The following is a 22703-nucleotide window of genomic DNA, read 5'->3' as shown; positions in this document are numbered from 1 at the left end:
GCGAGTACGGTTAGCGGCTATCGTGCTTGCGCGAGGCAAGGATGTGCCGCGAATCGGGGAGGTCGTATGCGCGTGTGCCGAGCGTCGTCACTTGTTGCCGGCTAGCGAAAGTAGAGACTGTGATTAGGATCTTCAACGATTAGTAGGCTAAGCTGCATAGATTACTTTGATTTCAATTATCGAGCACGGAATGCCGTAGTGCTAGGCGTGATTCGGGTTTCCCCCGACGCTCTCTAGAACATTAACCTAATTGATATTATGTACTGATTGTTATCGCGTAATCCCGGTGTCATTATGACCGACATAAACTTTGTAACGGGCGAGTCCACGCGTGCCGATTGCCGCCGGCGCGTGTTTGTTCCTGTTGCCAAAAACCTGCACGATCTTCCGTTGCCGTGCCGTAACGCGCGGCCGATTATCTATAATAAACACCTGTGGAAGATATACGCCATGTCGTTATTGCCTTGCCGTGAAGGCTAGGCAATTGTCCTTTTTGCCGAGCAACTTGCATGGCGGGTACGGTGATGTTTATCAGGTGTCCCTGCCTCGAGCACACGGCAGCTCGACACAGGGAAAACACCTGATAGTATATAAGTACACAGCGTGTTTCTGAACAGTACGGGATAAATTTAGGATGTGATTCTAGAAACAGAAATAACACAAAAAGATCAAGATTAATGATTTCGCTTTTGAGGCATCGTTTGTTAGCTATAAATGTCTAAAGATCTGATGGAAAGCACCAGAAATGTGCCCGCGCGGAGGCTCCGAACAGTGGTTGCCCGAACTGCAGTATCACAGTGACGTAAGGAAGGGGAGGGGTCACTCATCGTTGAAGAGCCAAACGGAAATTTTGCGACACTCCACAAGGCTACATGATCCAAAATTCAGTTAAAAATTACGAATATCATTGAGTAACAATAACATTGTCTATTCGTTGCAATCCATAGGTAAACTTAAGTCACTCACTACGAGATGAAAAAGGTTAATATGTACATTTTCATATAAACTCTCTGTTCACTTCATACATCCACACACAACGATTCTCTCATTCGCGAATATTGAAATACCATACGAGTACATCGTTAAATAACATTAAACCTGCCTATTTTTTACAATGCAGAGGGCAAGTCAAAACAGGCCCTATGAAATTTCGGAGTGAAAATGGTTAATGTATCCACCTTCACATTAAACTTCTGGTTCATTTCCACGCACGAACAAACTGCAATCATTATTAGAAGTCTTGGCGTAAAATTTAGAGGAAAACCGGACATTCAACGAGAATATCAAAGAAAAGGACTGAATTTGTAGGAAAACTCGACACGTGTCACGGATATTCGCCCAAACGTTCGATGCGAAGGTCCGCAGTTAGCCGAAAAGGTAACTGCAACTTCTTGAAATACTTGACTTTGTCAAACTTTTAAAATCAAAAGTCAATGTTTGACATTTAAATTCCTGGTTTTAATGATTTCCGTGAACAAAATTAAAGTAACAACAAGACTTAAATAGCGCTCGGCGTTTACGCTTACTGCAATAATCGCCAGCAATCTTTCCTGTTTTGACCGAGTGTTGCTAACAGTTTATAGAGATAAAGGTGCGTTCTTGATGTTTAAATAAACGGAATTTCAAGTCAATCAACATGTGAATACATTTTAGAATGTAAAATATCGTATCCTATTTTATGACGACATGATACTGATAGTCTTGAATAACCAACTGCAAATATTCACTTTCTGTTTACATAAAACAATGTTTATAATCGGTTTTTGAACCTTAATAAGCTATTGCCATACTATTACTTTCTGAGCGTATTACGAATTATGATTCAAAAGGTAAGGAAGAATTGGTATGCAATTTGCATTTTCGTTACATATATGAAACCGAAAAGCCTAAGCGTCGTCTATCGGTCCACTTCTCCTCTTTCGTTTCACATACACCTTTAATATGAGTTTAATCGAGGTGTGCTTTAGCACTTTAAAAGAGCAAGAACCCGTAAGGTCGATTTCCGCCGCCCGAGACGACCGCCCGTCTGGTTAGGATGTAATAAAAAAGAGTGATGTCAGAAGTGGGATATTGTACCGAAAATTGTTTTTGATTTCCTTCTTTTCTAAATTTCTATAATGAAATTGTTCAAAACCTGTCTAAACTTTCATTACCTCATACTCTTTGTTGACACGTCGCTTCCACGATCGCCACCAGTATGCCCTGTGCCCCGTCTTTCAGATCCTCCGCCAGCACCAGCCCCTAACGCGATATATAACACGGTGATGTCTCTTGAAGTGACTGGCATAGACATATGGTGTGACGAGGAACAGATCTACAGAGCGTTAGAGGGAATATCGTGGTTTGATGCGAAATGTATCTCATTCGAGGATGTCGTAGCAGCAGTACGCGTTGCATCATATGGTATCCCTCAGGAATGCGAAGACCGTTTTAAGACGGGCCTTTTAAAGAAAATACCAGACATAGCGCGATACTACGTTGAGAAGGGAAACTGCTCCAACTTAAACGAAATCCTCCAGCATTTAAAAAAGCGATATGCTCCGGAACGTAACTTTCAAGAACCACAGCAAAAACTTAGATATGCGAAAATGCTACCGCGAGAAACCGTATTAGACTATATCACATTCCCTTAGAAGTTCCAAGCACGTTAAGTGAGACATTTGATGAGATACTAGAAGCAGAACGCTATGAACAAATCGCTCCTATAAGAAGTCCCCGTGAAACGTTCACGTATCCTTTACCAACCAGGCCGCCCACTCCTTATGACTATGATCGGAAATGATTCACATGGCGTGAATCACCTCACGAGGAAAGAGACTACGATTGTAATTTCGAACATCCAAGAACGTCGTTCCAAACACTAGCACGCCCTGCCCCAAGGCAGTGGTTAGATTATAAAGAGACTAACGAAAAAAATCATGCGGTTGTAATTGCTGCCAGAATAGGTAGGAAAACCATCAACGGCAACAAAAATTTCAATCCAAGGGTGGATTTGTAGGAAGATCCAGAGATCGGAAAACTGGAGAACCAGAAGAAAATCCTACTAACGAACGGATTCCTTTAAACTTATGAGGCGCCCACTCGCCTCTTCGGAGCGAGTCTGACGCGCATACATCACAAAAACTAGCACACTATTCTTGAAATCAGACTCCTCGTTGGAACAGGCATCTTCCCTGACAATTCGAATCAAGACAAAAGAATTGGCAAGTCGTGAAGGAGAATTCATCCTAGATTCCGGGTTAGTTTTAAATCTACTAGATATCTATTTAGACGCACACATCGTAGGCGAAGAAAAAATCGAAATCGAAAGAGTGCAAGGCAAGGTCATTACTCTAAGCGCCACTTATGTGGAGATTAATAACGTCTGAGTCCCGTTTTATGTAGTAGACAGATTAAACAGAAAGGAGTTCTGGACTCATTGGGAGCTTATACCTATTGCAAGAAGAGGCAATATTGATACACCATTACCAAAAACTGGTTATGTCCAGCCGTCTAATTAACCTTATTACTTATTACCGTTCTTGAATTCTAGGGAAATGCAAAAGACATTAGCCTTACAGACCCGTAGCCAAAACATGTTGAATTTATTTTTAACGTGCCACTTGGAATTGGAGGAAACAGATTAGGAAAAGGACGAGACAAAAGTACCAGCGGAGGAGCCCGTTGCGCAATACGAGGACGAGTTTGCTCCGTGTGAAGAAAACGGCCTAAGGGATTATCAAATCGTCAAGCACCCGCTGTCCACGTGTCTGAGTATGATTATTAACGCGCTGAAACTCAATCATTTAGATCATAAGAAAGCACGGTGTATGGCTATGGACATAGTCAGCGAATCGTCCAATAGGTACTTCATCTCTGGCGACACTTTAAGCGAAACACAATCGATGGAACACGTCATTGCGACAACTCCAAAGCCCGTATTTACACGTCAATATTCTTTTCATCGAACACAGGAAAAACAGTATAATGCTTATCGTATAATGCTTATACGCTCCCCGTATAATGCTTCCCTCTGAGTATTGCCTGAGAAAGCTGATGGCGAGGAAAACAAATATTAGAGATCGGTAGTTGATTATTAGAAATTAAATGAAGTAACCGAGGATGACCGATACCCTCTATCGCGGATCCAGGACATATTGAACCGATTGGGCAGGGCTAAATATTTTTCGCTATTCGATTTAACGAAAGGTTTCCATCAGAACCCCATGAATCCGGAAGACAAAAAGAAGACGGAGTTTTTCACGCCTGATGGACATTTCAAACGTACAAGAATGCCATTTGGTTTAAGGAATGCCCCTGCTACTTTCTACAGAGGTATGTATAAAATCTTGGAAGGATTAATAGGAAAAGGAATCTTTGCTTGTAGCGATGACATAGTTGTTCACTCGGACACGCTAGAAGAACACGAGCACCGACTCACGAATTTCTTTAACCAATTTCGCAAACATAATCGAACGTTGCAGACAGACAAGACCAAATTCCTACAAAAGGAAGACTCTCACATCGGTTATATCAGATCAGCTGACGGAGTAAAACAGAATCCCGAGAAGACCAATGCCGTCGCGGAGTTCTCCATTCCCCAGACTCGTAAGGCAGCCAACCAATTCTTAGGTCCCGTAAATTATTACCGACGTTACCATATATGGCGAAACATGCCAAAGCATTGACTAAGCTAATTAACCTTAAGGTCCCTTTTGTTTGGACGTCAAGTCACCAAAAAGCTTTCGAGGATTTGCGGCAAACTCTGTGTAGCGAACCTATTTTGTAATATCCGAATTATGACAAACCTTTTATCATTACCACTGATGCATCATATATAGCCGTTGGTGCAGTACTAAGCCACGGAAAAATAAGGGAAGATCCGCCAATCACGTGTGCTTCTCAAACGCTGAATTCGAGCCAACAAAATACTCAACAACCGAAAAGAAATGTTTTGCCATCATATACGTAATAAAACACTTTCCATCATATATTTGTGGGAGGAAAATTTTCTCTCCTAACTGATCACCAATCTCTGCAGTGGTTATTTTTAATGAAATACCCGGTATCCCGATTAACAGGCTGGTGAATTCTACTAGCTGACCATGATTACGAAATTATCTCCTCTATCGATGACAGAGGAAACGAAGCCGTCCTAGGAATTGAGCAAAGGGCTTCAACGGTAAGCGCGATACGACCCTCGTCGCCTTCGATCTCGGGTACCGATAGCTCCTTTGAACTTGCAAGGCAATACCTGCGATCATAAACGGCCACATCTGCGAGACACTTGTTACGGTCTCCCACACTAATCCGATACGCCTTTGCTTTCCCCCATGAATTTGCTTGCGACTTTTTCGACCCGAGAAAGAGACTACCACCTCCACTAAAAAAAGTAACCAAGGAAAATCCAACCTCGTTGGTGTCAACTAACAAATCAAATTCGAGTATTTCGACGAAACTACACCCCGAAAACTCGTGCTGGAGGGATGCGAGAGCACGAGAAAAGAGACTTCGGAATAAATCGCCAGTATCCATCGTAATTTCGCCGCTGAAGTGTGTAATACCTTGTTTTTATTTACGGAATGTCGCAGAACGTTTCAAAATAGTCGATTGTCGGTCATTAAAAGGTCAAGTGCACGTTTAGTAAAGTGATCAGTATTAGTGACTGCGAAGTGTTGTAAATGCAAGATGTCTTCTTGTGGTGTTGTACACCTGCGATCAGCGCTACCTGGGCATCATTCCCCAATAACTGGGATCGGCATAGTGACCCAATGGAGCAAGTGTTCAAGCAGCAGGTGAATTTCTCTCCGTATGGGTGAGTTTTACCGATAGTAATTACTCATAGTATTAGAGTCATACTATTAATCTCAATATAGTTAAACATTTTTTACTTTGGTCCGTCATAATAAAAAAAAATAAAAATCAATGTTTCCGTACTTTTTACTGATTACAGCAACTAATGCGTCCAATTTTCATTCATTCATTATGAAATAAGTATTCTTGAATAGTTTTAAATGTATTAATACATAGTAAAATAACGTATAAACCGTAGGAACTACGAAAACATTGTTTTATATTTTTTTACTATGGCATTACTTTACTAAATCGGCATTTTTTAATTCTTTTTCCTCGTTTTTTATTTCTTACAACTTGGGCAATTAATTTAAAAATCTGAAAAAATTCCACAATATGTGTAGGGATAGCTAGCGTGTCCCTGATTTTTTTCATAATTTTTCATGCAATAGTTTAGGAAAAATTGGGCAATAACATAAAGATCTTGAGTTTCTTGTACAAGCCTCGAGCACGGTGAGTAGCAGACGCTCTGCGTAGCTTGTGCCCTGTCGCTGGTGGGCCGAGCACTCGCTATTCGCGCTGTGTGATTGGTCGGAGTTTTGCGTTAATAAAAAGGAAAATGTTGTTTAGAATCACCCCAGAAATCTCCCATTTCCGGCTCCCACACTTTGTTTGGGAGACCCTATATAGAAACTTATTGGGAAACTTATTATCTAAAACCGATCAACGCTAAAAGCGAAGCGTCCCGTTGGGATTCAGTAATACAATAAGTCGAGATCTTTTTGTGCATTGAGCGAAGATAACTCTCAATACTGTAATCAGAAAAAAGATAAGGCTTATAGGGATCAAAAGAAGTTGTCAGAATTATTGTCGAACCAAACATAGTAATTGTAGCGGCTAGCTGTATGTTGAGAAATGTTTCTCAGCGTACAAATGTTTAGAAAGTTTTATTACGCCTGCCCTAGAGAAGCTATTTTTGAATTTGCTCCTTTCCTCGGTTTTAGCCGTTTGGTTCACACAATTAAGTGTCCTTTAGGAATTTTTTGCGACTGCCTCAATAGCGTTCGCAAATGTCATAAATCTGGGGTCTTGGATGGGTTGGAGCCTGCATTGCCAGTGGCCTGCGAAGTATCAAGAGACACTCAGTTTTCAGAGTCTAGCAGGACCATTTAGGTTGAACTCTGATGAGACCCCGCTGCGTCGCCAATGTTACATTAGGAAATTGGTCTTCCACAGTTCGCCCCACTCTGTAAAAGCGCTCTACAGGCGCAAAGAGTTGGCTGTTTGAGGACATTTTCATTGGTTAAGGTAATGAGTCGTTTTGACCAATGAACACTAGTTGGACAGCTCCTTCAAGGAAACAGAGCCTTAAAGGAAGAAGAAGTCCTAGGGACGAGAGAGTTCTTAAGTGAGTCTGTAAAATACAACAAGTCTCGTCCTTGAGTTTGCAGAAAAACTGTTTCTTAGCACAATTTCACGTTGAACTTCACGTTATTTAAATTGTAACGCGAGTTACCACCACCGTGAAGTTGCGTAAATTCCTTATTCCCGGTTAGGGTTATAAGGATGTTAAATTGTTACAACACGATTACTAATTGCAAAATGTATATAATTTCAATTCACTGTATTGTACAATTGGGTTTGTAGTTCTGTTTGCAAGGCTCAGAAGGCTTATTATGCAGAATTTATTGGGACTGAAAACTGAGGACGTCTCGCGAATTCAACGAAGTCGATTCCAGAATGATCCCGAATAATAACTGAATGAATACTCTGAAGTATCCTTTTACAATAACTTCGCCTTTCTCCTTCCATATCAAACCGTCAGCAAGAGCCGCAGAGCATAGTCCAGCGAGGTAGGCCTTGACCTAAGTGACCAATTAGTAAACGTTTGGGGTTTATCTAATGGAAATATACTGAATTGTTCAGCAAATCAGTTCGCTGGACATTTCCCATGTAGGCTAGCCGAAAAACCCAGCAGCTGTGGTGCACGCATGAGTCGTCAACGTTGACGACTTCAATTCTCATGTTTGAGCGTGCTTTTTGAGTATTTAATCAGAGCGAGCCGGCAATACCCCAGGCACGAGCCATGTTTGGCTCAGAAAACCCTACGATGGGTCATATCTTTGAGATATGTGGTCATGGTGACCGGTGGTACCTAGGGTATGGTAACGTTAGATGGCTTGGAACCCCTGATGGGGTTTGGCTCTGATCTTTTAGATTCGTGCACCACATGAGGTTCGCTTACGACATGGAGGAGAAAGTCATGTTAATGTACAGAGCCAATGTAGCCGAGAAGGTTTGAATGTTTATTCAAATCGGCTATAGATATGATTACTGTTTCTTCGTAAATTCGCGTCAGGATGGTCGATATTGCGAAACAAAAACAAAGCACGGAAAGTTCACGTATTTATACATTGATATATTATACCAACCAAGCATCTCTTTAGCAATCTTAGAACTTTTCCAAATATCGTAAACGCTCTAAGCACTAGAATGAAAAAAATAATCTTAAGATTAGTTAGATTAGACGAACAACAATTCAAACTGAAATTAAAATTGACAACCATTGCTTGGGCCTACCAGATAGCTAGACACGTGGACGAGTACGTGATGACACTGATCTTACTAACTGATGCAATTACTTTTGTGAAGTTGGGAGTATTGCACACTGCTATATTGACGCATAATTAGCTAATACAATCACGCGAGCAAATTACGAAACCTACGGCGTATGAATTTCCACTGACTACGGAAGAATTACGATTCGAGCAGTTACAGGGTGTAGTTAAATTAAACATAGTCTATACGAAAGGTCGACTCCTCATACTACTCGATATTCCTTTATTAAATAAAAGTCCATTTGATCTGTACCCACTTCACCCATGCCCCTCATTCCAAAACATACTACACAACGTAAGCATCCTCACCTACATACTACCTTAAGCGAACTACCTACTCATAAATCAAGAGCACGAAGAATTATTCCTGCCAAATGAAATGTACCTGAGCGAATGCCGAAAAAAGACTAGTAGCGTTGTATTGGGGGGCCTTCAATGACTATTAAGAGCCTAGGGGGGCTGACATCACGGTGGAAGGGCAGGGGTAACGTCGTCGAGGGGACTGACGTCGCATGGGAGAGGTGAGAGGGAACCCACTGGGGTCTTCATGCAGACCGTACTAACAGATGGTAAATAAGTAATCTTAATAACCGTACCGTTGATAATTTGAAACTTCTACATTATCTATCTTGATGTAGGTAATTTTACAAACATGGAGTGGGATGGTGAAGAGTGATAGGTGATTAAATATATGCAATTAAATTGAATACTAATTTTTATTTAAATGCTTTCGATATTATTTAAATGTATAAATCACAATAGAATCTTATATTAAGGTTGGTAGTTTATATAATATTAAATATTAACAGTGTAGACGAAAACATTTAGGGCACATGCCAATAGTTCAGAATCAGAGAATTGTCGTCGAAATATTTACTGTTATGTATAATACTAGCAATGCGTGGCAAGTCCGTTATTGGAGTGACACCATCTTGTTTTAGAACATTTACAAACTTTATAGACTTAATATTATAAATAAAAATTTATAAATTTATAAATGATTGCACCATATCAAAAATACAATTGAACCATGATCGATCCATGATCGATTCATATCAAACCATGTTTATACCATATCGAAGCATAATTGAACCACATTAAACCATGACGGAATCATAATCAATCCGTATCGTACCACAATTTAACCACAATCGATCCACATTAAACCATGGCTGTACCATATTAAACCACAATTAAATTATACTGCAGCATGTTCGAACTATGCCCAAACAATATTAAACCATGATTGAACCATATAGAATCTTGATCCATTCACAACGAATCACGATTGAACTATATCAAAATTATAACTGAACCACATCGTGTCATGATCGTATTATGATTAATGTACATACTTTGAATTGCTATTAAACTACAATCGAATCATACTGAATAGTGATTAAATTATTATTACTATCAGATTAAAAGTAATTAAATCGTTAGTACTATCATACTAAAATAATTAAATCATTATTACTATCAAATTAAAGTAAGTGGGTGGGCAAAAAAGAAAACACGTATATTTTAATATAATGAATTTGTATATTTTATAATACTTTTAGACATTTGAAAATAACAGTTGAATAATTTGAATACATACATTTCATATGTATGATTCTAATCTAAACTCATCGAAATCTAGACTCATAATCTAGATTTAGCTAATTTTGCATTGAATATTTGTCAATTATTTGTATTCGGTTACACGATCATGCAGAAGAAGATAGTAAGTTGTAGTATTTGCTGGAATATTTTCATCACAATCGAATTCTATGCGTACATCCAAAGTGCTGTTCTTTATTGAAACATTTTGATATGAATAACCAAGCACCACAAGAGGACCATGTTGTAAAAACTCATCAATCGTTAGAAACGTTTGTCTGTTGCTACATCCATAATATGAGTTACAAATATATTTATATATGCTTTACGAAATGGCATATTTCTTTTTATTAAAATTAGTGTTCAAATCATCATATGGATAATTGTTGAGAGTTAATTATTTTTAAGTTAACTTTAAGTTAAGAATTAATCTTTATACATTAAGTTCAAATTGCGCGCCGAAAAGTTCGACCGAAATCGGACGTAACCAAAGAAACACAAAACAAAAGACCTGACTTCCGTCCGGGGTACACCGTTCGAAAGATGTAAGCCGCATGTACGCGTGAACGTGTCGGTGGCAAGAGAGATGCATAAAGAGTGTAAAATCATATTATTTCCTTGCTGAGTTATTTGAAAACAAATCTTGAACATGTTATGTTCACAAGATTAATGTGCAGTAAAAAGGCGCCTTTTTGTTTAACCATTCTGCCGCCAACAAATAAAGCCTTATACACTAAAAGCCATTGGCTGCGATCGTTGTCCTCGTCATCCTAATATACGTCGCAACAATAATATAAGCTTGCTGCTGCAACCGAGATTTGAGGTTGGCGACTGTGTACGTCTGAGCATATACAAAACCGTTTTCGATAAAGGATATACGCCAAATTGGACTACTGAAATGTTCAAGATAATAAAAGTACAGACAACTGATCCCATGACTTATCTGCCACAAGATTCGTGCGGAAAAGCTATTGCAGGAGGATTCTTCGAATATGAATTACAATGCGTTACCAATCCCGATGTGTATTTACAGGAAAAAGTATTGGATAAGAAAAACGATAATGTATATGTGAAATGGTTATAGTTTGATTATTCGCATGACTCGTAGTAAAAATAATGAATTGTTAACATAAAAAAGAAGTTTTTTATTACCATGTTAATATAAAGATACAATTAAATTGATTTCATGAAATATGTTAGGATCGCTAAAGGGGATCTAACTCAGGTCCGGATTAGGTGAGAAGGCAGGTAAACCGCAAGAAAATCGCACAATATAATTCCTGTTGTCTGTCCTTATAAGGACCGACGTTTATTTAAACAACTCACCAGGGGAAGCTTAAAGGGCGATGGTCTAATGCGTTCCTCTGCCGTGGACATTGCTCCTAGCCTTCCCCTGGTCAGTGCGTCACTCGGGTCCGTCTGGGGTCCTAACGTTTCTAACGCTTAGAACAAAATTCGGCATAACCACGCCGACTAAATATGAGTAACTCGTACTAGATGCGTCTAACCCGTCTCCAGGCAACGAATTGTCGAACCTATTGGAAGGGGGACGCGATACCTTGCTGTATAGCGTAAGGTAGGGCAGTGGACTGTACTATCGACAGCTCTCCGCAATGAAGACTGTCGTGTAACGAGCGTATAGAGAGGAAGCAGCCTCTTCTCCGCGCTCTATGTCCAGTTTAGCGAATCGCCTCGAACGAAGCTCGGTGAAACCTATGCTTCGTGAGTTGGAAAAACCACGTTTACTAGCTAAGTTAGTCTCGGTGGCTGATAACGGCGGCCTATTTCAAACTATGCTGCACAACACAGCGACCATCCCATACGTGTGCATTTATTCGTCACACGGGGATTTATGCGAACGTGGGAGTAGAGCGGTACGACAGAAGAGTAACACCTTCTTCATGATTCTGTACCTTGCGAGTACACCGTTAACCAGTGGTCATCCAAGGAGTGGATCCAAATGCTCCCACGTCGAATAACAATCGCCAGGAATCAACGTAACCTAACGAGTCCGTGTGGTTTTTCGGGCTTGCCTCGAAAATGAGCGGTTTGGTAGCAAAAGAGCACTCACTGAAGTGTACTCTAGAGTGGATATTTGCTGATAGACTGCCAAAAATCGGCAGCCGTCTCGCGTGAGTGCGAAACACTAATTAGCCGCTACGTGGCGCTCGCTGTCTTCTAAGTTCTCTGTCTCTTTTCTATTACATATTTTCTCCCTCTCCCTCTTGCTCTCAGGCTCTGACGTCCCCACTCGACGTTAGGCCTGAAATTTGAACAGCTGATACAGGTCATTCACCCGATCGACGTCAACTGCAATAACCAAAAAGAGTCATGTGCCGTTTTTGCCGCGTCTGTTATGAGCGCAACGGAATCACCTACCGAGGACACCTTCGGTAGGTCGCGTATGCTAACCGACAACAGTTTTCGCGGACGAGACAAATGCTCGTTATAACTCCACTTCCAAACACAATAATTTCAATCTATCGTTCTACAGCTTCTATCCTTCATAATATTATTTTGTAATGCGCCCATGGTAATGTATCATTTGAATCGGGGACGAGATATCACTTATCATTCTATAGGCTGAGAGCAATTTTTAATTCTGTTACTATATACACTTTGTGCAATTTAGACTTTATGCATGACTGACGACGTGTTATTTCAAGTGCATGGCGTAAACAATGCCTGTGTCGGTATACATAGTTATACAATTTTGTTGGTATAACGGATACATGTAATCGTGGTGCAATTCGTACAATCATCGTACTATGTCTAGAATGGCCATAACAACGTAAATTGATTTGTTGAATTTAACCTTGAGCTTGTGCAATTCAATTGCAACTAAAGTTTCCGAAAAAATGCTTCTACTACAAAAGTAGCCTCTACACCGAACCTTTCACCTCATTTAGTCAGAAATTTTATATCAACATGATCTCGTATATTATCTATTGTTTTACAAAACACTGCATTGTTCATTAGTTTATACAAATTTTTTTCAAAATTATTTGATGCATGTGTTCGAAATTGAGTATTGTGGTTCTATACAATCGCGAAGCCATGGGAATTGATAAAATTGGAGAGTGCGGTGTATCTTTGTAATACAAAGACGATGTATACATGATGTATACATTGCTGTGAGCTACGACAATGAATAATTATCGTATTGTTACGAACGATTGGAGTATCGCGCGCGTCGTGAGCTCGCGTTCGTCGCGGAGACATTACCGCGGTTACATTAATTATCGAACTAATTTATTTACAATTATAAAATAATTTGCAACGCTTATATGTTATAATTCTCGATTTGTTCGATGTGGGCTCGCTGACAGCTGTCAGACGATTCTATTTAATCGATCATTTTAGACGTCTTCTTCAACCGTCCTCTTGTTCTTCGGTGCGAGCACAGCAGACAGTGTCCATATACCTGGTGCTTGCAACAGTATTGTTACAACCGGCGACGACTTCGCCATCGAATATGAATTAATCAAATTAATTGAATTTTAAGAAGACAATTCTCACTAGAAACATTAACAATAAATAAGTCATAGTGAAATCTGTACAATGGCAGTGATCCCAACCTACAACCACATCCTAACATTAACTTCCGAATTCAAACGATCGCGCTAGCGACGCGCATAAATAGTAGGATTCCTTCATACACACATGCGCAAAAAATCAGGACGTCATCGAGGCAACATTCTGTGGCGTGCCTTTTTGCACACGCTGACGACAGATGACGACCGGATGATGACACCGCCAACCTATCAGCAAGCAGGCTCTCAGTACGTCTGTGCGAGCACCTCCACACACATGCACCAGAGGGGAGTCACTGGGCCCAAAAGAAGAAGGCAATTCCCCTGGATAAATATGGCGTCGCCAACAATAACGGGCAGTTCGAGTTCCAGTTCGAACAGTTCTCTTGAGACAGCTTTGACCAGTTCCTTGGATCTTCCACATCGAGGCAGCTTTAGCCAGCTCCTTGATTACCGACAGAAGCAGCTTTAACCAGTTCCTCTGCCTATTCTTGCTCCACACGCCCACAATTCATTACTGCCATCTGTTCAGATTACATATATACATATTTTATTTTACTATTTAATATATTATATTTTACAGTAAATGCGTTACACATATAAATATTCGGTCGATAAGGAAGTGTATTACAAACGCATTCAACGATAAAGTATTAGCCAATTCTATATTGTACCATATCATAAGATCTAAGTATTTCTAAATTTGTACGTTCTTTAGATTCATAAATCTTGCTGTATTTTAATTCAAGAGAAATCATAGTCTATGAAATTAATTTCTTAACCGTACCCCACACGAGTCCTACACCCAGGTTCCCAGGTAAGCCGCTTCATCTGTGAACACTTTAGGTACGACGAAACTCAGTCCGTTACAGTATCTGTATTATATAATGTTGTCAATAACTTACCCTGTTTCTTGCAAGGAGGTTTGGCACGTGTTGAACAAAGCGGTAGATCAGCTTCATGGTCATGTGAATGTTGCGGTTATTCTATATCAACTTCAAGAATATAACCTATAGGTGAATCGACTACAATCGAAGATATATCAAAATTTTCAACATTACCGATCCATTAAAATCCTGCACGTGGTAATGAATGACACATTGCCCATCCATCTAAATTGTTTATATCAAAGTACATCAGGTACGGTAATGGTTTCGTTGGGTCATAGGACGACATATACTTGTTGGCTTATGCATATCTCCCGGAACATTGACCCAACCATCACGTATACCCCGCTCAATAAACAAAACCTAACGATGTCAGTGAACAATTCAAAATTTACTTTAGTATGCGTTTTCCCGAGACGAAATTTTATTTTCCGGGATTGTTCGTTTCGCATGTAGTGTGCCGACTAGGATTGGTTATGTGATTAGTAATTAGTTCAGCGATGATTTGTTGGCAAAATCAACTCTATTGAAAAAAGAAGAAATCTCCTTTATTGAAAGGAAAAAAAAGGTACAAAGTCCGACCAAGCAACCTTCCCGCGCTGTGGTACCCGCGTACATCGGGTAACTCCAATGGCAGCGGCGCATAAGATTTCTCATTTAATATCTCCAGATCGGTTAGCACAAAATACATGTGTAGATAGTGTTTTGAAAATGTTTTAACGTCAGCTACATGAATATGAAATGAAAAATGTAGCGTTCCATTAAAAAATGTACTCGTGACCTTCATACAGCTTTTCAAGGTCATCACAGGGTCAATTTGATATAGGCAGCATATGTGCCCCTTCGAACCCTACAAGTTTTGTCTTAATTTTTTTCTCCAGATATTGAAGCGTTTATAGATAAAACACACACACTGTATGCGTGACTAAATTTTCTTTAGGCGATATCTTTAGCCGAATGAGGACGTATCGTTGAGGGATTTATGATAGGGTCTTAGTTTACGTGTGGCTGATTGGGGGTGCATGAAACTAAACAGTGCCGTTAGCGATCGATGCCTGATGGCTACGTTGGGTCTCCCAGCTATCGGGTGTTGTGTGACTGTTCCGAAGAAGAGCGAATGTTTAGAGAAGGCAAGTGGCCCGACACCGTATTGATAAAGAATGGGAATATTGTTTTTTGTTTCTAACTACGTATTTTCGACGAAAGTAATAAAATACTTTACATGTTTTTAGTTTAATTTGTTAAGTTTATTTCATAGTTTAATTTATTTAGGCATTATTTATGTACTTATCCGTTTTTTTCATTTATGGACAGTCAAAGATACTTTTGTGAAGCAAGCATCAATTAATAATTAAATTAGATGCTTCAGTGAGATGTCCGGAATTTCAAGAAAAAGGGAATCTTGTGCAATAAAACTATATGTGAATTTTGAATTTGGCATTTGAGAACAGGTACGTACTGTTGAACATAGTGTTGAATATATATATATATATATATATATTCATATCATTGTTGACTTGAGAACTTTCCGTTTTCATAACAAAAGAAGTTTATGCTTTTGAAAGATTATTACATACTGTATTCGGTTTTAAAATTTTTAAAAGAGCACTTTTAATGTTGTTTCATTCTAATTTTTTTAATGTGGTTTGATAATGTGGATGGTATAATGACTGTCTATGACGTTTTATTTGTAAGCTACTTGATTATGTTGATTATAAAGAAAACATATTGTATACATTACTAGGTTGTGTACCTTTATGCATTTATGAGAAATTTCTGTGTGCAAGAAAGAATACAATTCATACAATATTGAAAGAATGTTGAAATTATCGGAATATAAACATATTTTATAGCATTTGTAGGATGAAACAAATCTTTAATTAGGTTCCATTTCTTTAATTTTGTGTTTGAAAATAGGAATTTGTATAAACATCCGCAGCCTGATCATCCCAATGTTTGAGCTATTGTAACGAACCGTGCGTCGTAGTACATAAAACGTTCACAGATAGAGCGGCTTACCTGTAAACAGGGAGTAGGATTCGTGTGGCGTGCGGATAAGAAATAAATTTCATAGACTATGATTTCTCTTTAAAATAATACATAAAACAATTTATTAAACTAAATGTTTTACGCTACTAAAGTGCTTAATTCTATTCTTATGACTATATAGACTTCAGTCTTTTGATAAAAGAGATTTTTATTGGTATATGAATTAGTAATTGTCACGAGTTTCTATATCGACGGAATATTAATGATCTATAATCCGAGCAAATGGCAGTGATGATCAATGTCGATATGGATCAAGGAAAGGCCAAGGAGCTGGTTAAAGCTGCCTCGGTTGGTAATCACGAAAGTCGAGTGCCCCGAAGTTGAGTGCCCGATTATCGCCAAGAATAATTTCAACGGTTGATAAGAGTCCAACTGCGATTCCAATTTCCAAATATTTATAGGATGTTGATGTCAGCGGGTACCTTCTTCCCAAGATACGAACAGGGCGTGGGTGTGGCGGTTTGAAAGTAGAATTAGACCTAGAAGAAGAAATCAATTTTTATAAGATACATATAAATTTGACAAAAATGTATATACAATCATTTTAAGATTGAGATTGATACATACTTCGCATATTTAATTTTCTTAGGAGATGATGCATCATCTTCGATTGATTCGTTGATTGGAGTATAAGGGACTTCATAATATTGAGAACACATTTTGATTTAATTCCATTTATAAAAACTGTATTCTGGTAGACAATTAATAATAATAAATACAATTTTTCTGTTCGAAATATTTCAAACACAATTAACTCACACGTGTGACACGAAGTTTACAAATTGAACTTTAAAATTTAGTACTGCATTTAATGAATAACTGAGGCAAGTTCCCGTAAGAAATGTTTTTAGTTGCCCTCCTACCATTGAAAATATGCTTTACTCCTTCCACTTCTATTCTGCTGTTATGAGCTACGTGAATGACTCATCACATCAACTGGAGGGAAACTTTCTATTCTGATTCGTATCACATATTGAGCACGAACGATTTCCCCACCATTGCCACACCCATTGAATTTAGTTTTCCCTCCCCTTACTTTACCATCACGATTATTCGTCAGCATGTTTTACATCAATAATAATTAGACATTTTACTAAATTGTATATTACTATTCGTTAGCATGTTCTACATCAATTATAATTATAGATTTTGCTAAATTGTGTAATAGATGTCTAATATTCCGTCGTAATCGATTAGCAATACATCTATATATCACTTGCAAACTCAAAATGTAATATGAAAAATCTATGTTTAGTAATTATATTTTTATAGCATAAATGAATGTTTGATCCAATATCACAGCTGATTAGTCATACATCTGCATTGTATTTATAACCATTGCATAATGCATGAAAAAAGATGTGTGCATTGTATTTATACTGATGCAATAATTGTTAAATAATTTTTAAAAAGAATGCATTTTTGTTTGAATAATTTTTAAAATGCATTTGTAGTATATTATATGATTTATTTAGTTTTTCGAATTCCACGTGACTTCACGTCAGCATAATCTCAAATCATCAGAAATTTTATACGAACAAACAGATGCAACGGGATTGTGACATATGACACCAGTTTAAACTTAAGCCATGAACAGAATAAAAGATTTGTGTGTAATATGTTGTTACTTTCAAGAGTTAACAAATCATGGACATGGGTGAATTCGTTCTTACTAAACACCAATTGCGGGAACAAGCCGTTCGTTTGAATTGTCTGGATGAATACATTGCATGGGAAGAACGTTGCAATGAATATCTTGAGTCATTGGAACAATATTGTCGAGTAAAGAAACGCTCTCGATTACCAATTGGTACTGAACAATCTCTGATTGCTCGAATTGCACAATTTGAAAGTTTTAAACAAGTGACGCGTACTCGTTTCGTTCATGAAGGTGCAGGACATTCAAACAATGGTCTCTTGTGGCGTGAATTAGAAACTGCATTCGAAAATCGTGTATTGATAGGTGTTGTGATAAACTCAAATTATATCGATCCACGTAATTTCCTTCATGGTGCGAGAAGTATAGTGCTTTTAGATGTAAGACATGCATTGGTGAAGCACACTGCACTTAAAGTGAATACGATATTTAATGGGGAATTTATAGCAGGTGATAAATGTGAAAGGAAAAGCTTAAATACCAAAAACTGTGAATTATTTCGCGCATCGCATCTTGAAGAGTGGTATGAACGATGTATTGTTGAATGTACAATAACATTGTTGGAAGAATTTCAGGAACGTGATAGTGGATGGGCATTGTCGCGAATACTGAATTTAATAATGAATTTAAACAAGTATAATCCGATGCATGTTGGATGTCGTTTCAAGCTACCGCGAGAAATACTACTTAAGAAAGCAGTAATTTCTGTAAAATCCTATAACGATGCATGTTTCGCATGGGCTGTGGTAGCCGCTTTGTATCCAGCTAAACAGTATACATCTCAGCAAAGTTCATACCCATATTATAGAACAGTGCTTAATTTTGAAAATATCGAATTTCCAATGTCCGTGAATGATATTAGAAAGTCTAAAACAATGAACAATATCTCCTTGAATGTATTCAGCATCGAGGAAAACATCAAAAAGCAAAGAAGGATCTGAAGCAAATCATCGTTCCATTACGTCTCACTGATCAGAAGAGGGATAGACATGTGAATTTGTTGCATGTAGAGAATGATGGCATAGGATGTGGGGACTTGGGTTGGGTTTTCCGTGTGAAATCACTGATCATTAACTGTTGATAGTACTTTAATAATATTGAAATTAATAGATATACTCTCACACGTGATGCAGTCATCTACGCCATGTTTCGTACCGCAACAAAAGACGCTCGTATGCGCATTCGCCCGTTCGCTCTCTCTCTCTCTCTCTCTTTCTCACATAACCTCACTCTTACTCACACACACATATTTTTCAATAAAAACAACTTCACACACATAGGACACTTTGCATGGATAACAAATTTGTCTCAATTTGTTGGCGCACAATTAAGCAAACATAAAGAAAAGAAGTTCATTTGTGATCGGTACGTATAAAACGTGTAAGAACGTTAAGATTTTAATTTTATGAAGAATAAAAGATTATATATGAATACTTTTACAGATGCTTACACTTCTTCAATTCCCGTGAAAGGTTAGATGCTCATCAGAATGATTGTCAGAATATGAATAAATGCACTGTTCTACTACCCAGCGAGGACGATAAATAGCTCAAATTTAACAATTATTGCAGAAAGGATCGGGTTCCGTTTGTGGTTTATGCAGACCTCGAGTGTGTTTTGGAAAAAATTAAGGATAGTGTCGAAGATGAATGTATATCGCATGCATATCAACAGCATACGGTATTCAGTATCGGATATTATGTGCATTGTTCTTATGATGTATCATTATTATCACATCAATATCGTCGCGATATAGACTGCGTTTCTTGGTTTATCCAGGAATTAAAGAATTTAGTACAGACTGTTACATCTATATTATCTAATAATATCTCTATGGTACACCTAACGAAAGAGCAGTGGTATGAATTTCACAATGCGATACATTGCCATATTTGTGAGAAACCATTTGATATCAACGAAACACGTGTGCGGGATCATTGTCATTTAACAGGGTGCTATAGAGGTCCTGCACATGTTGACTGTAATATAAATTATAAAAATTCATTCTGCATCCCTATAGTCTTTCACAATTTATCTGGATATGATTCGCATTTTATCATCATGGAATTAGCTAATGCATTTGAAGGTTACATTGACTTACTACCTACAACCAAAGAAAAATATATTTCGTTTACAAAACATGTAAAAGATGTAACGGAAGAAGAATTAAGTTGTTGAAATTATATAAAGTTACGGTTTATCGATTCGTATAAATTTTTAAATACTAGTCTTGATAAATTAGCATCTTTTCTCAGTAAAGATAAGCTAAAAATTTTTTACTCTAATTTTCAAATGTTATCCAAAAAAAAAATTTGATTTATTGACGTGAAAGGCAGTCTTTCCATATGAATACATTGATTGCTTTGAGAAATTAGAAGATTCGTGTTTACCATCGCGGGAATCTTTTTACAATTCGTTGACTGATGAACTAGTATCCGAAAGCGATTACGCACACGCTGAGAACATATGGCGCACTTTCGAGATTAAAACTTTGAGTGAATACAGCGATTTGTATTTAAAAACAGATATTTTATTATTAGCAGATATTTTCGAAAATTTCCGTGAAAGTTGTATCAAGAGTTATGGTCTAGGTCTAGATCCAGCTCGCTATTACACATTACCAGGTTTTACATGGGATGCTATGTTAAAGCATACTAAAGTTAATTTTGAATTGCTCACTGACATCGATATGGTTTTGTTTATCGAGCGGGGTATACGTGGTGGTTTGAGTTAATGTTCCGGGAGATGTGCGCAAGCCAATAATAAGTATATGTCATCCTATGATCCATCGAAATCATCATCGTACCTCATGTACTTTGATATAAACAATTTATATGGATGGGCAATGTGTCAACCATTACGAAATCATGTTGATGTAAAACTTCTGACAAAATGCGATGGAAGATTTGGTGTAGAGGCGATGATCTCAAAACCTAACTTTCATAGCAGAAGTATTTTTTCAGAAAATTTAATTGCAACTGAGTTGCGTAAACTTAAGGTTAAATTCAACAAACCAATTTAGGTTGGTACGGCCATTCTAGACATATCAAAAACATGTTTGTACAAATTCCACTACGATTATATGTGTCTATTACACTAATGAAATTGTAAAATTATGTATACCGACACAGACAGTTTAATTTATTATATTCAATGTGAAGATGTTTATGAGATGATGAAACGCGATGTCCATAGATTCGACACCAGCAATTATCCAATAAACAATGTATATGGTATGCCGCTTGTCAATAAGAAAGTGTCTGGTTTGATGAAAGATGAAAATAGTGGTTCAATAATGACTGAATTCATTGGACTTAGAGCAAAGATGTATGCTTTGAAAATGTTTAGTAAAAAGGATGTGAAAAAATTGAAAGGTGTCAAAGACAATGTTGTAACCAAAATGATATATTTCGATGATTACAAGCATTGTTTACGCGATGCATTTGAAATAACTCGTCGTCAGTCATGCATTAGATCTAAATTGCATAAGGTGTATACTGTAACAGAATTGAAAATTGCTCTCAGTCCATATGATGATAAGCGATATCTTATATCTTATTCAAATGATACATTATTTTGGGGGCATTATAAAATAACATTGTAAAGTTAGAAGCTGTACAATAATAGATTGAAACTATTTTATGAAAATCTATTTATTTGCATTTTTTATATATTAACATTGTAGTAAAACATCTTTTTATGTTTACAATACATTATTTTTATGTATCCATGAGTTGTGCGAATTATCAAATCCTAATCTTTTCACATATACTTTATTGCCCTTCTTACACAATACTTTTTCCACTAAATACACATCGGGATTCATAACGCGTTGTAATTCATATTCATAAAATCCTTCTGTAATCTTGCAGCAGATAAGTCATAGGATTAATTTTCTGTACTTTGATTACCTTGAACACTTCAGCAGTCCAATTTGATGTATATCCTTTGTCGTAAACGGTTTTGTATTTGCTCAGACGTACACAGTCGCCAACCTCAAATCTCGGTTGCAGCAACAAGTTTTATATTGCTATACGCTGTGTACAAAAGCTTATCGGCAATTACAGGGGTAACATCACATGATCGCATTCCAATAGTTCTATGTTTTCGCATGTTGGATTCAGCCACAAGACTTGGTAATGCATCGATCCATCTATATGTTCCACTGTGTAAACAGTTTCCACATATGATTTTTTTAAAGTACGATTAAAATGTTCCACGATGGAAGCCTTCATCACTGAATATGTTGAATAGTGATTAATATTATGTTTTAATAAGAATCTCTGTACATCAGCATTGTAAAATTCTTTTCCTTGATCGGTTTGTAAATCTTTTGGACATCGATCTCGAATTATTTTTGCGAATGCTTTGGCTACTTCGAAACCATTTTTAGTTTTGAGTGGTACAGCCCATGCATATTTGCTTAATACATCTATAACTGTGGGTATATAATGATGACCTTCATTGAACCGTAAATATCAGCTTGGCACAGATCATCATATCCATGTAGGATACCACGTCTGCGGTAGAAATTTCTTCGAGGTGGTGCATGCAACTCCTTTACAAGCTATTGCTTTTCGAGGCT

At 37.8% G+C, this 22703-nt stretch overlaps 2 protein-coding genes and 2 pseudogenes across 3 annotated transcripts in view; 2 read left to right on the top strand and 2 right to left on the bottom strand.

The window, feature by feature from the left end:
* The window catches only part of LOC143186502 (putative carbonic anhydrase 3), a 111840-nt gene that overhangs the window by 58496 nt on the left and 30641 nt on the right, over positions 1-22703 (bottom strand). The window lies entirely within an intron of this gene.
* Positions 16667-17120, bottom strand: LOC143186544 (uncharacterized). The gene is made up of 2 exons (XM_076390231.1): positions 17029-17120; positions 16667-16940 (listed from the first exon to the last, which is right to left on the bottom strand). The coding sequence occupies exons 1-2, from the start codon at positions 17118-17120 to the stop codon at positions 16736-16738; spliced, it is 297 nt and encodes a 98-aa protein (XP_076246346.1). The 3' UTR covers positions 16667-16735.
* On the top strand, positions 18109-19246 carry LOC143186543 (uncharacterized; annotated as a pseudogene).
* Positions 20889-21722, top strand: LOC143186542 (uncharacterized; annotated as a pseudogene).

Source organism: Calliopsis andreniformis, unplaced genomic scaffold (assembly GCF_051401765.1).
Source record: "Calliopsis andreniformis isolate RMS-2024a unplaced genomic scaffold, iyCalAndr_principal scaffold0001, whole genome shotgun sequence".
Taxonomy (NCBI): Eukaryota; Metazoa; Arthropoda; class Insecta; order Hymenoptera; family Andrenidae; genus Calliopsis; species Calliopsis andreniformis.
This window is presented reverse-complemented; position numbering and strand designations above follow the sequence as displayed.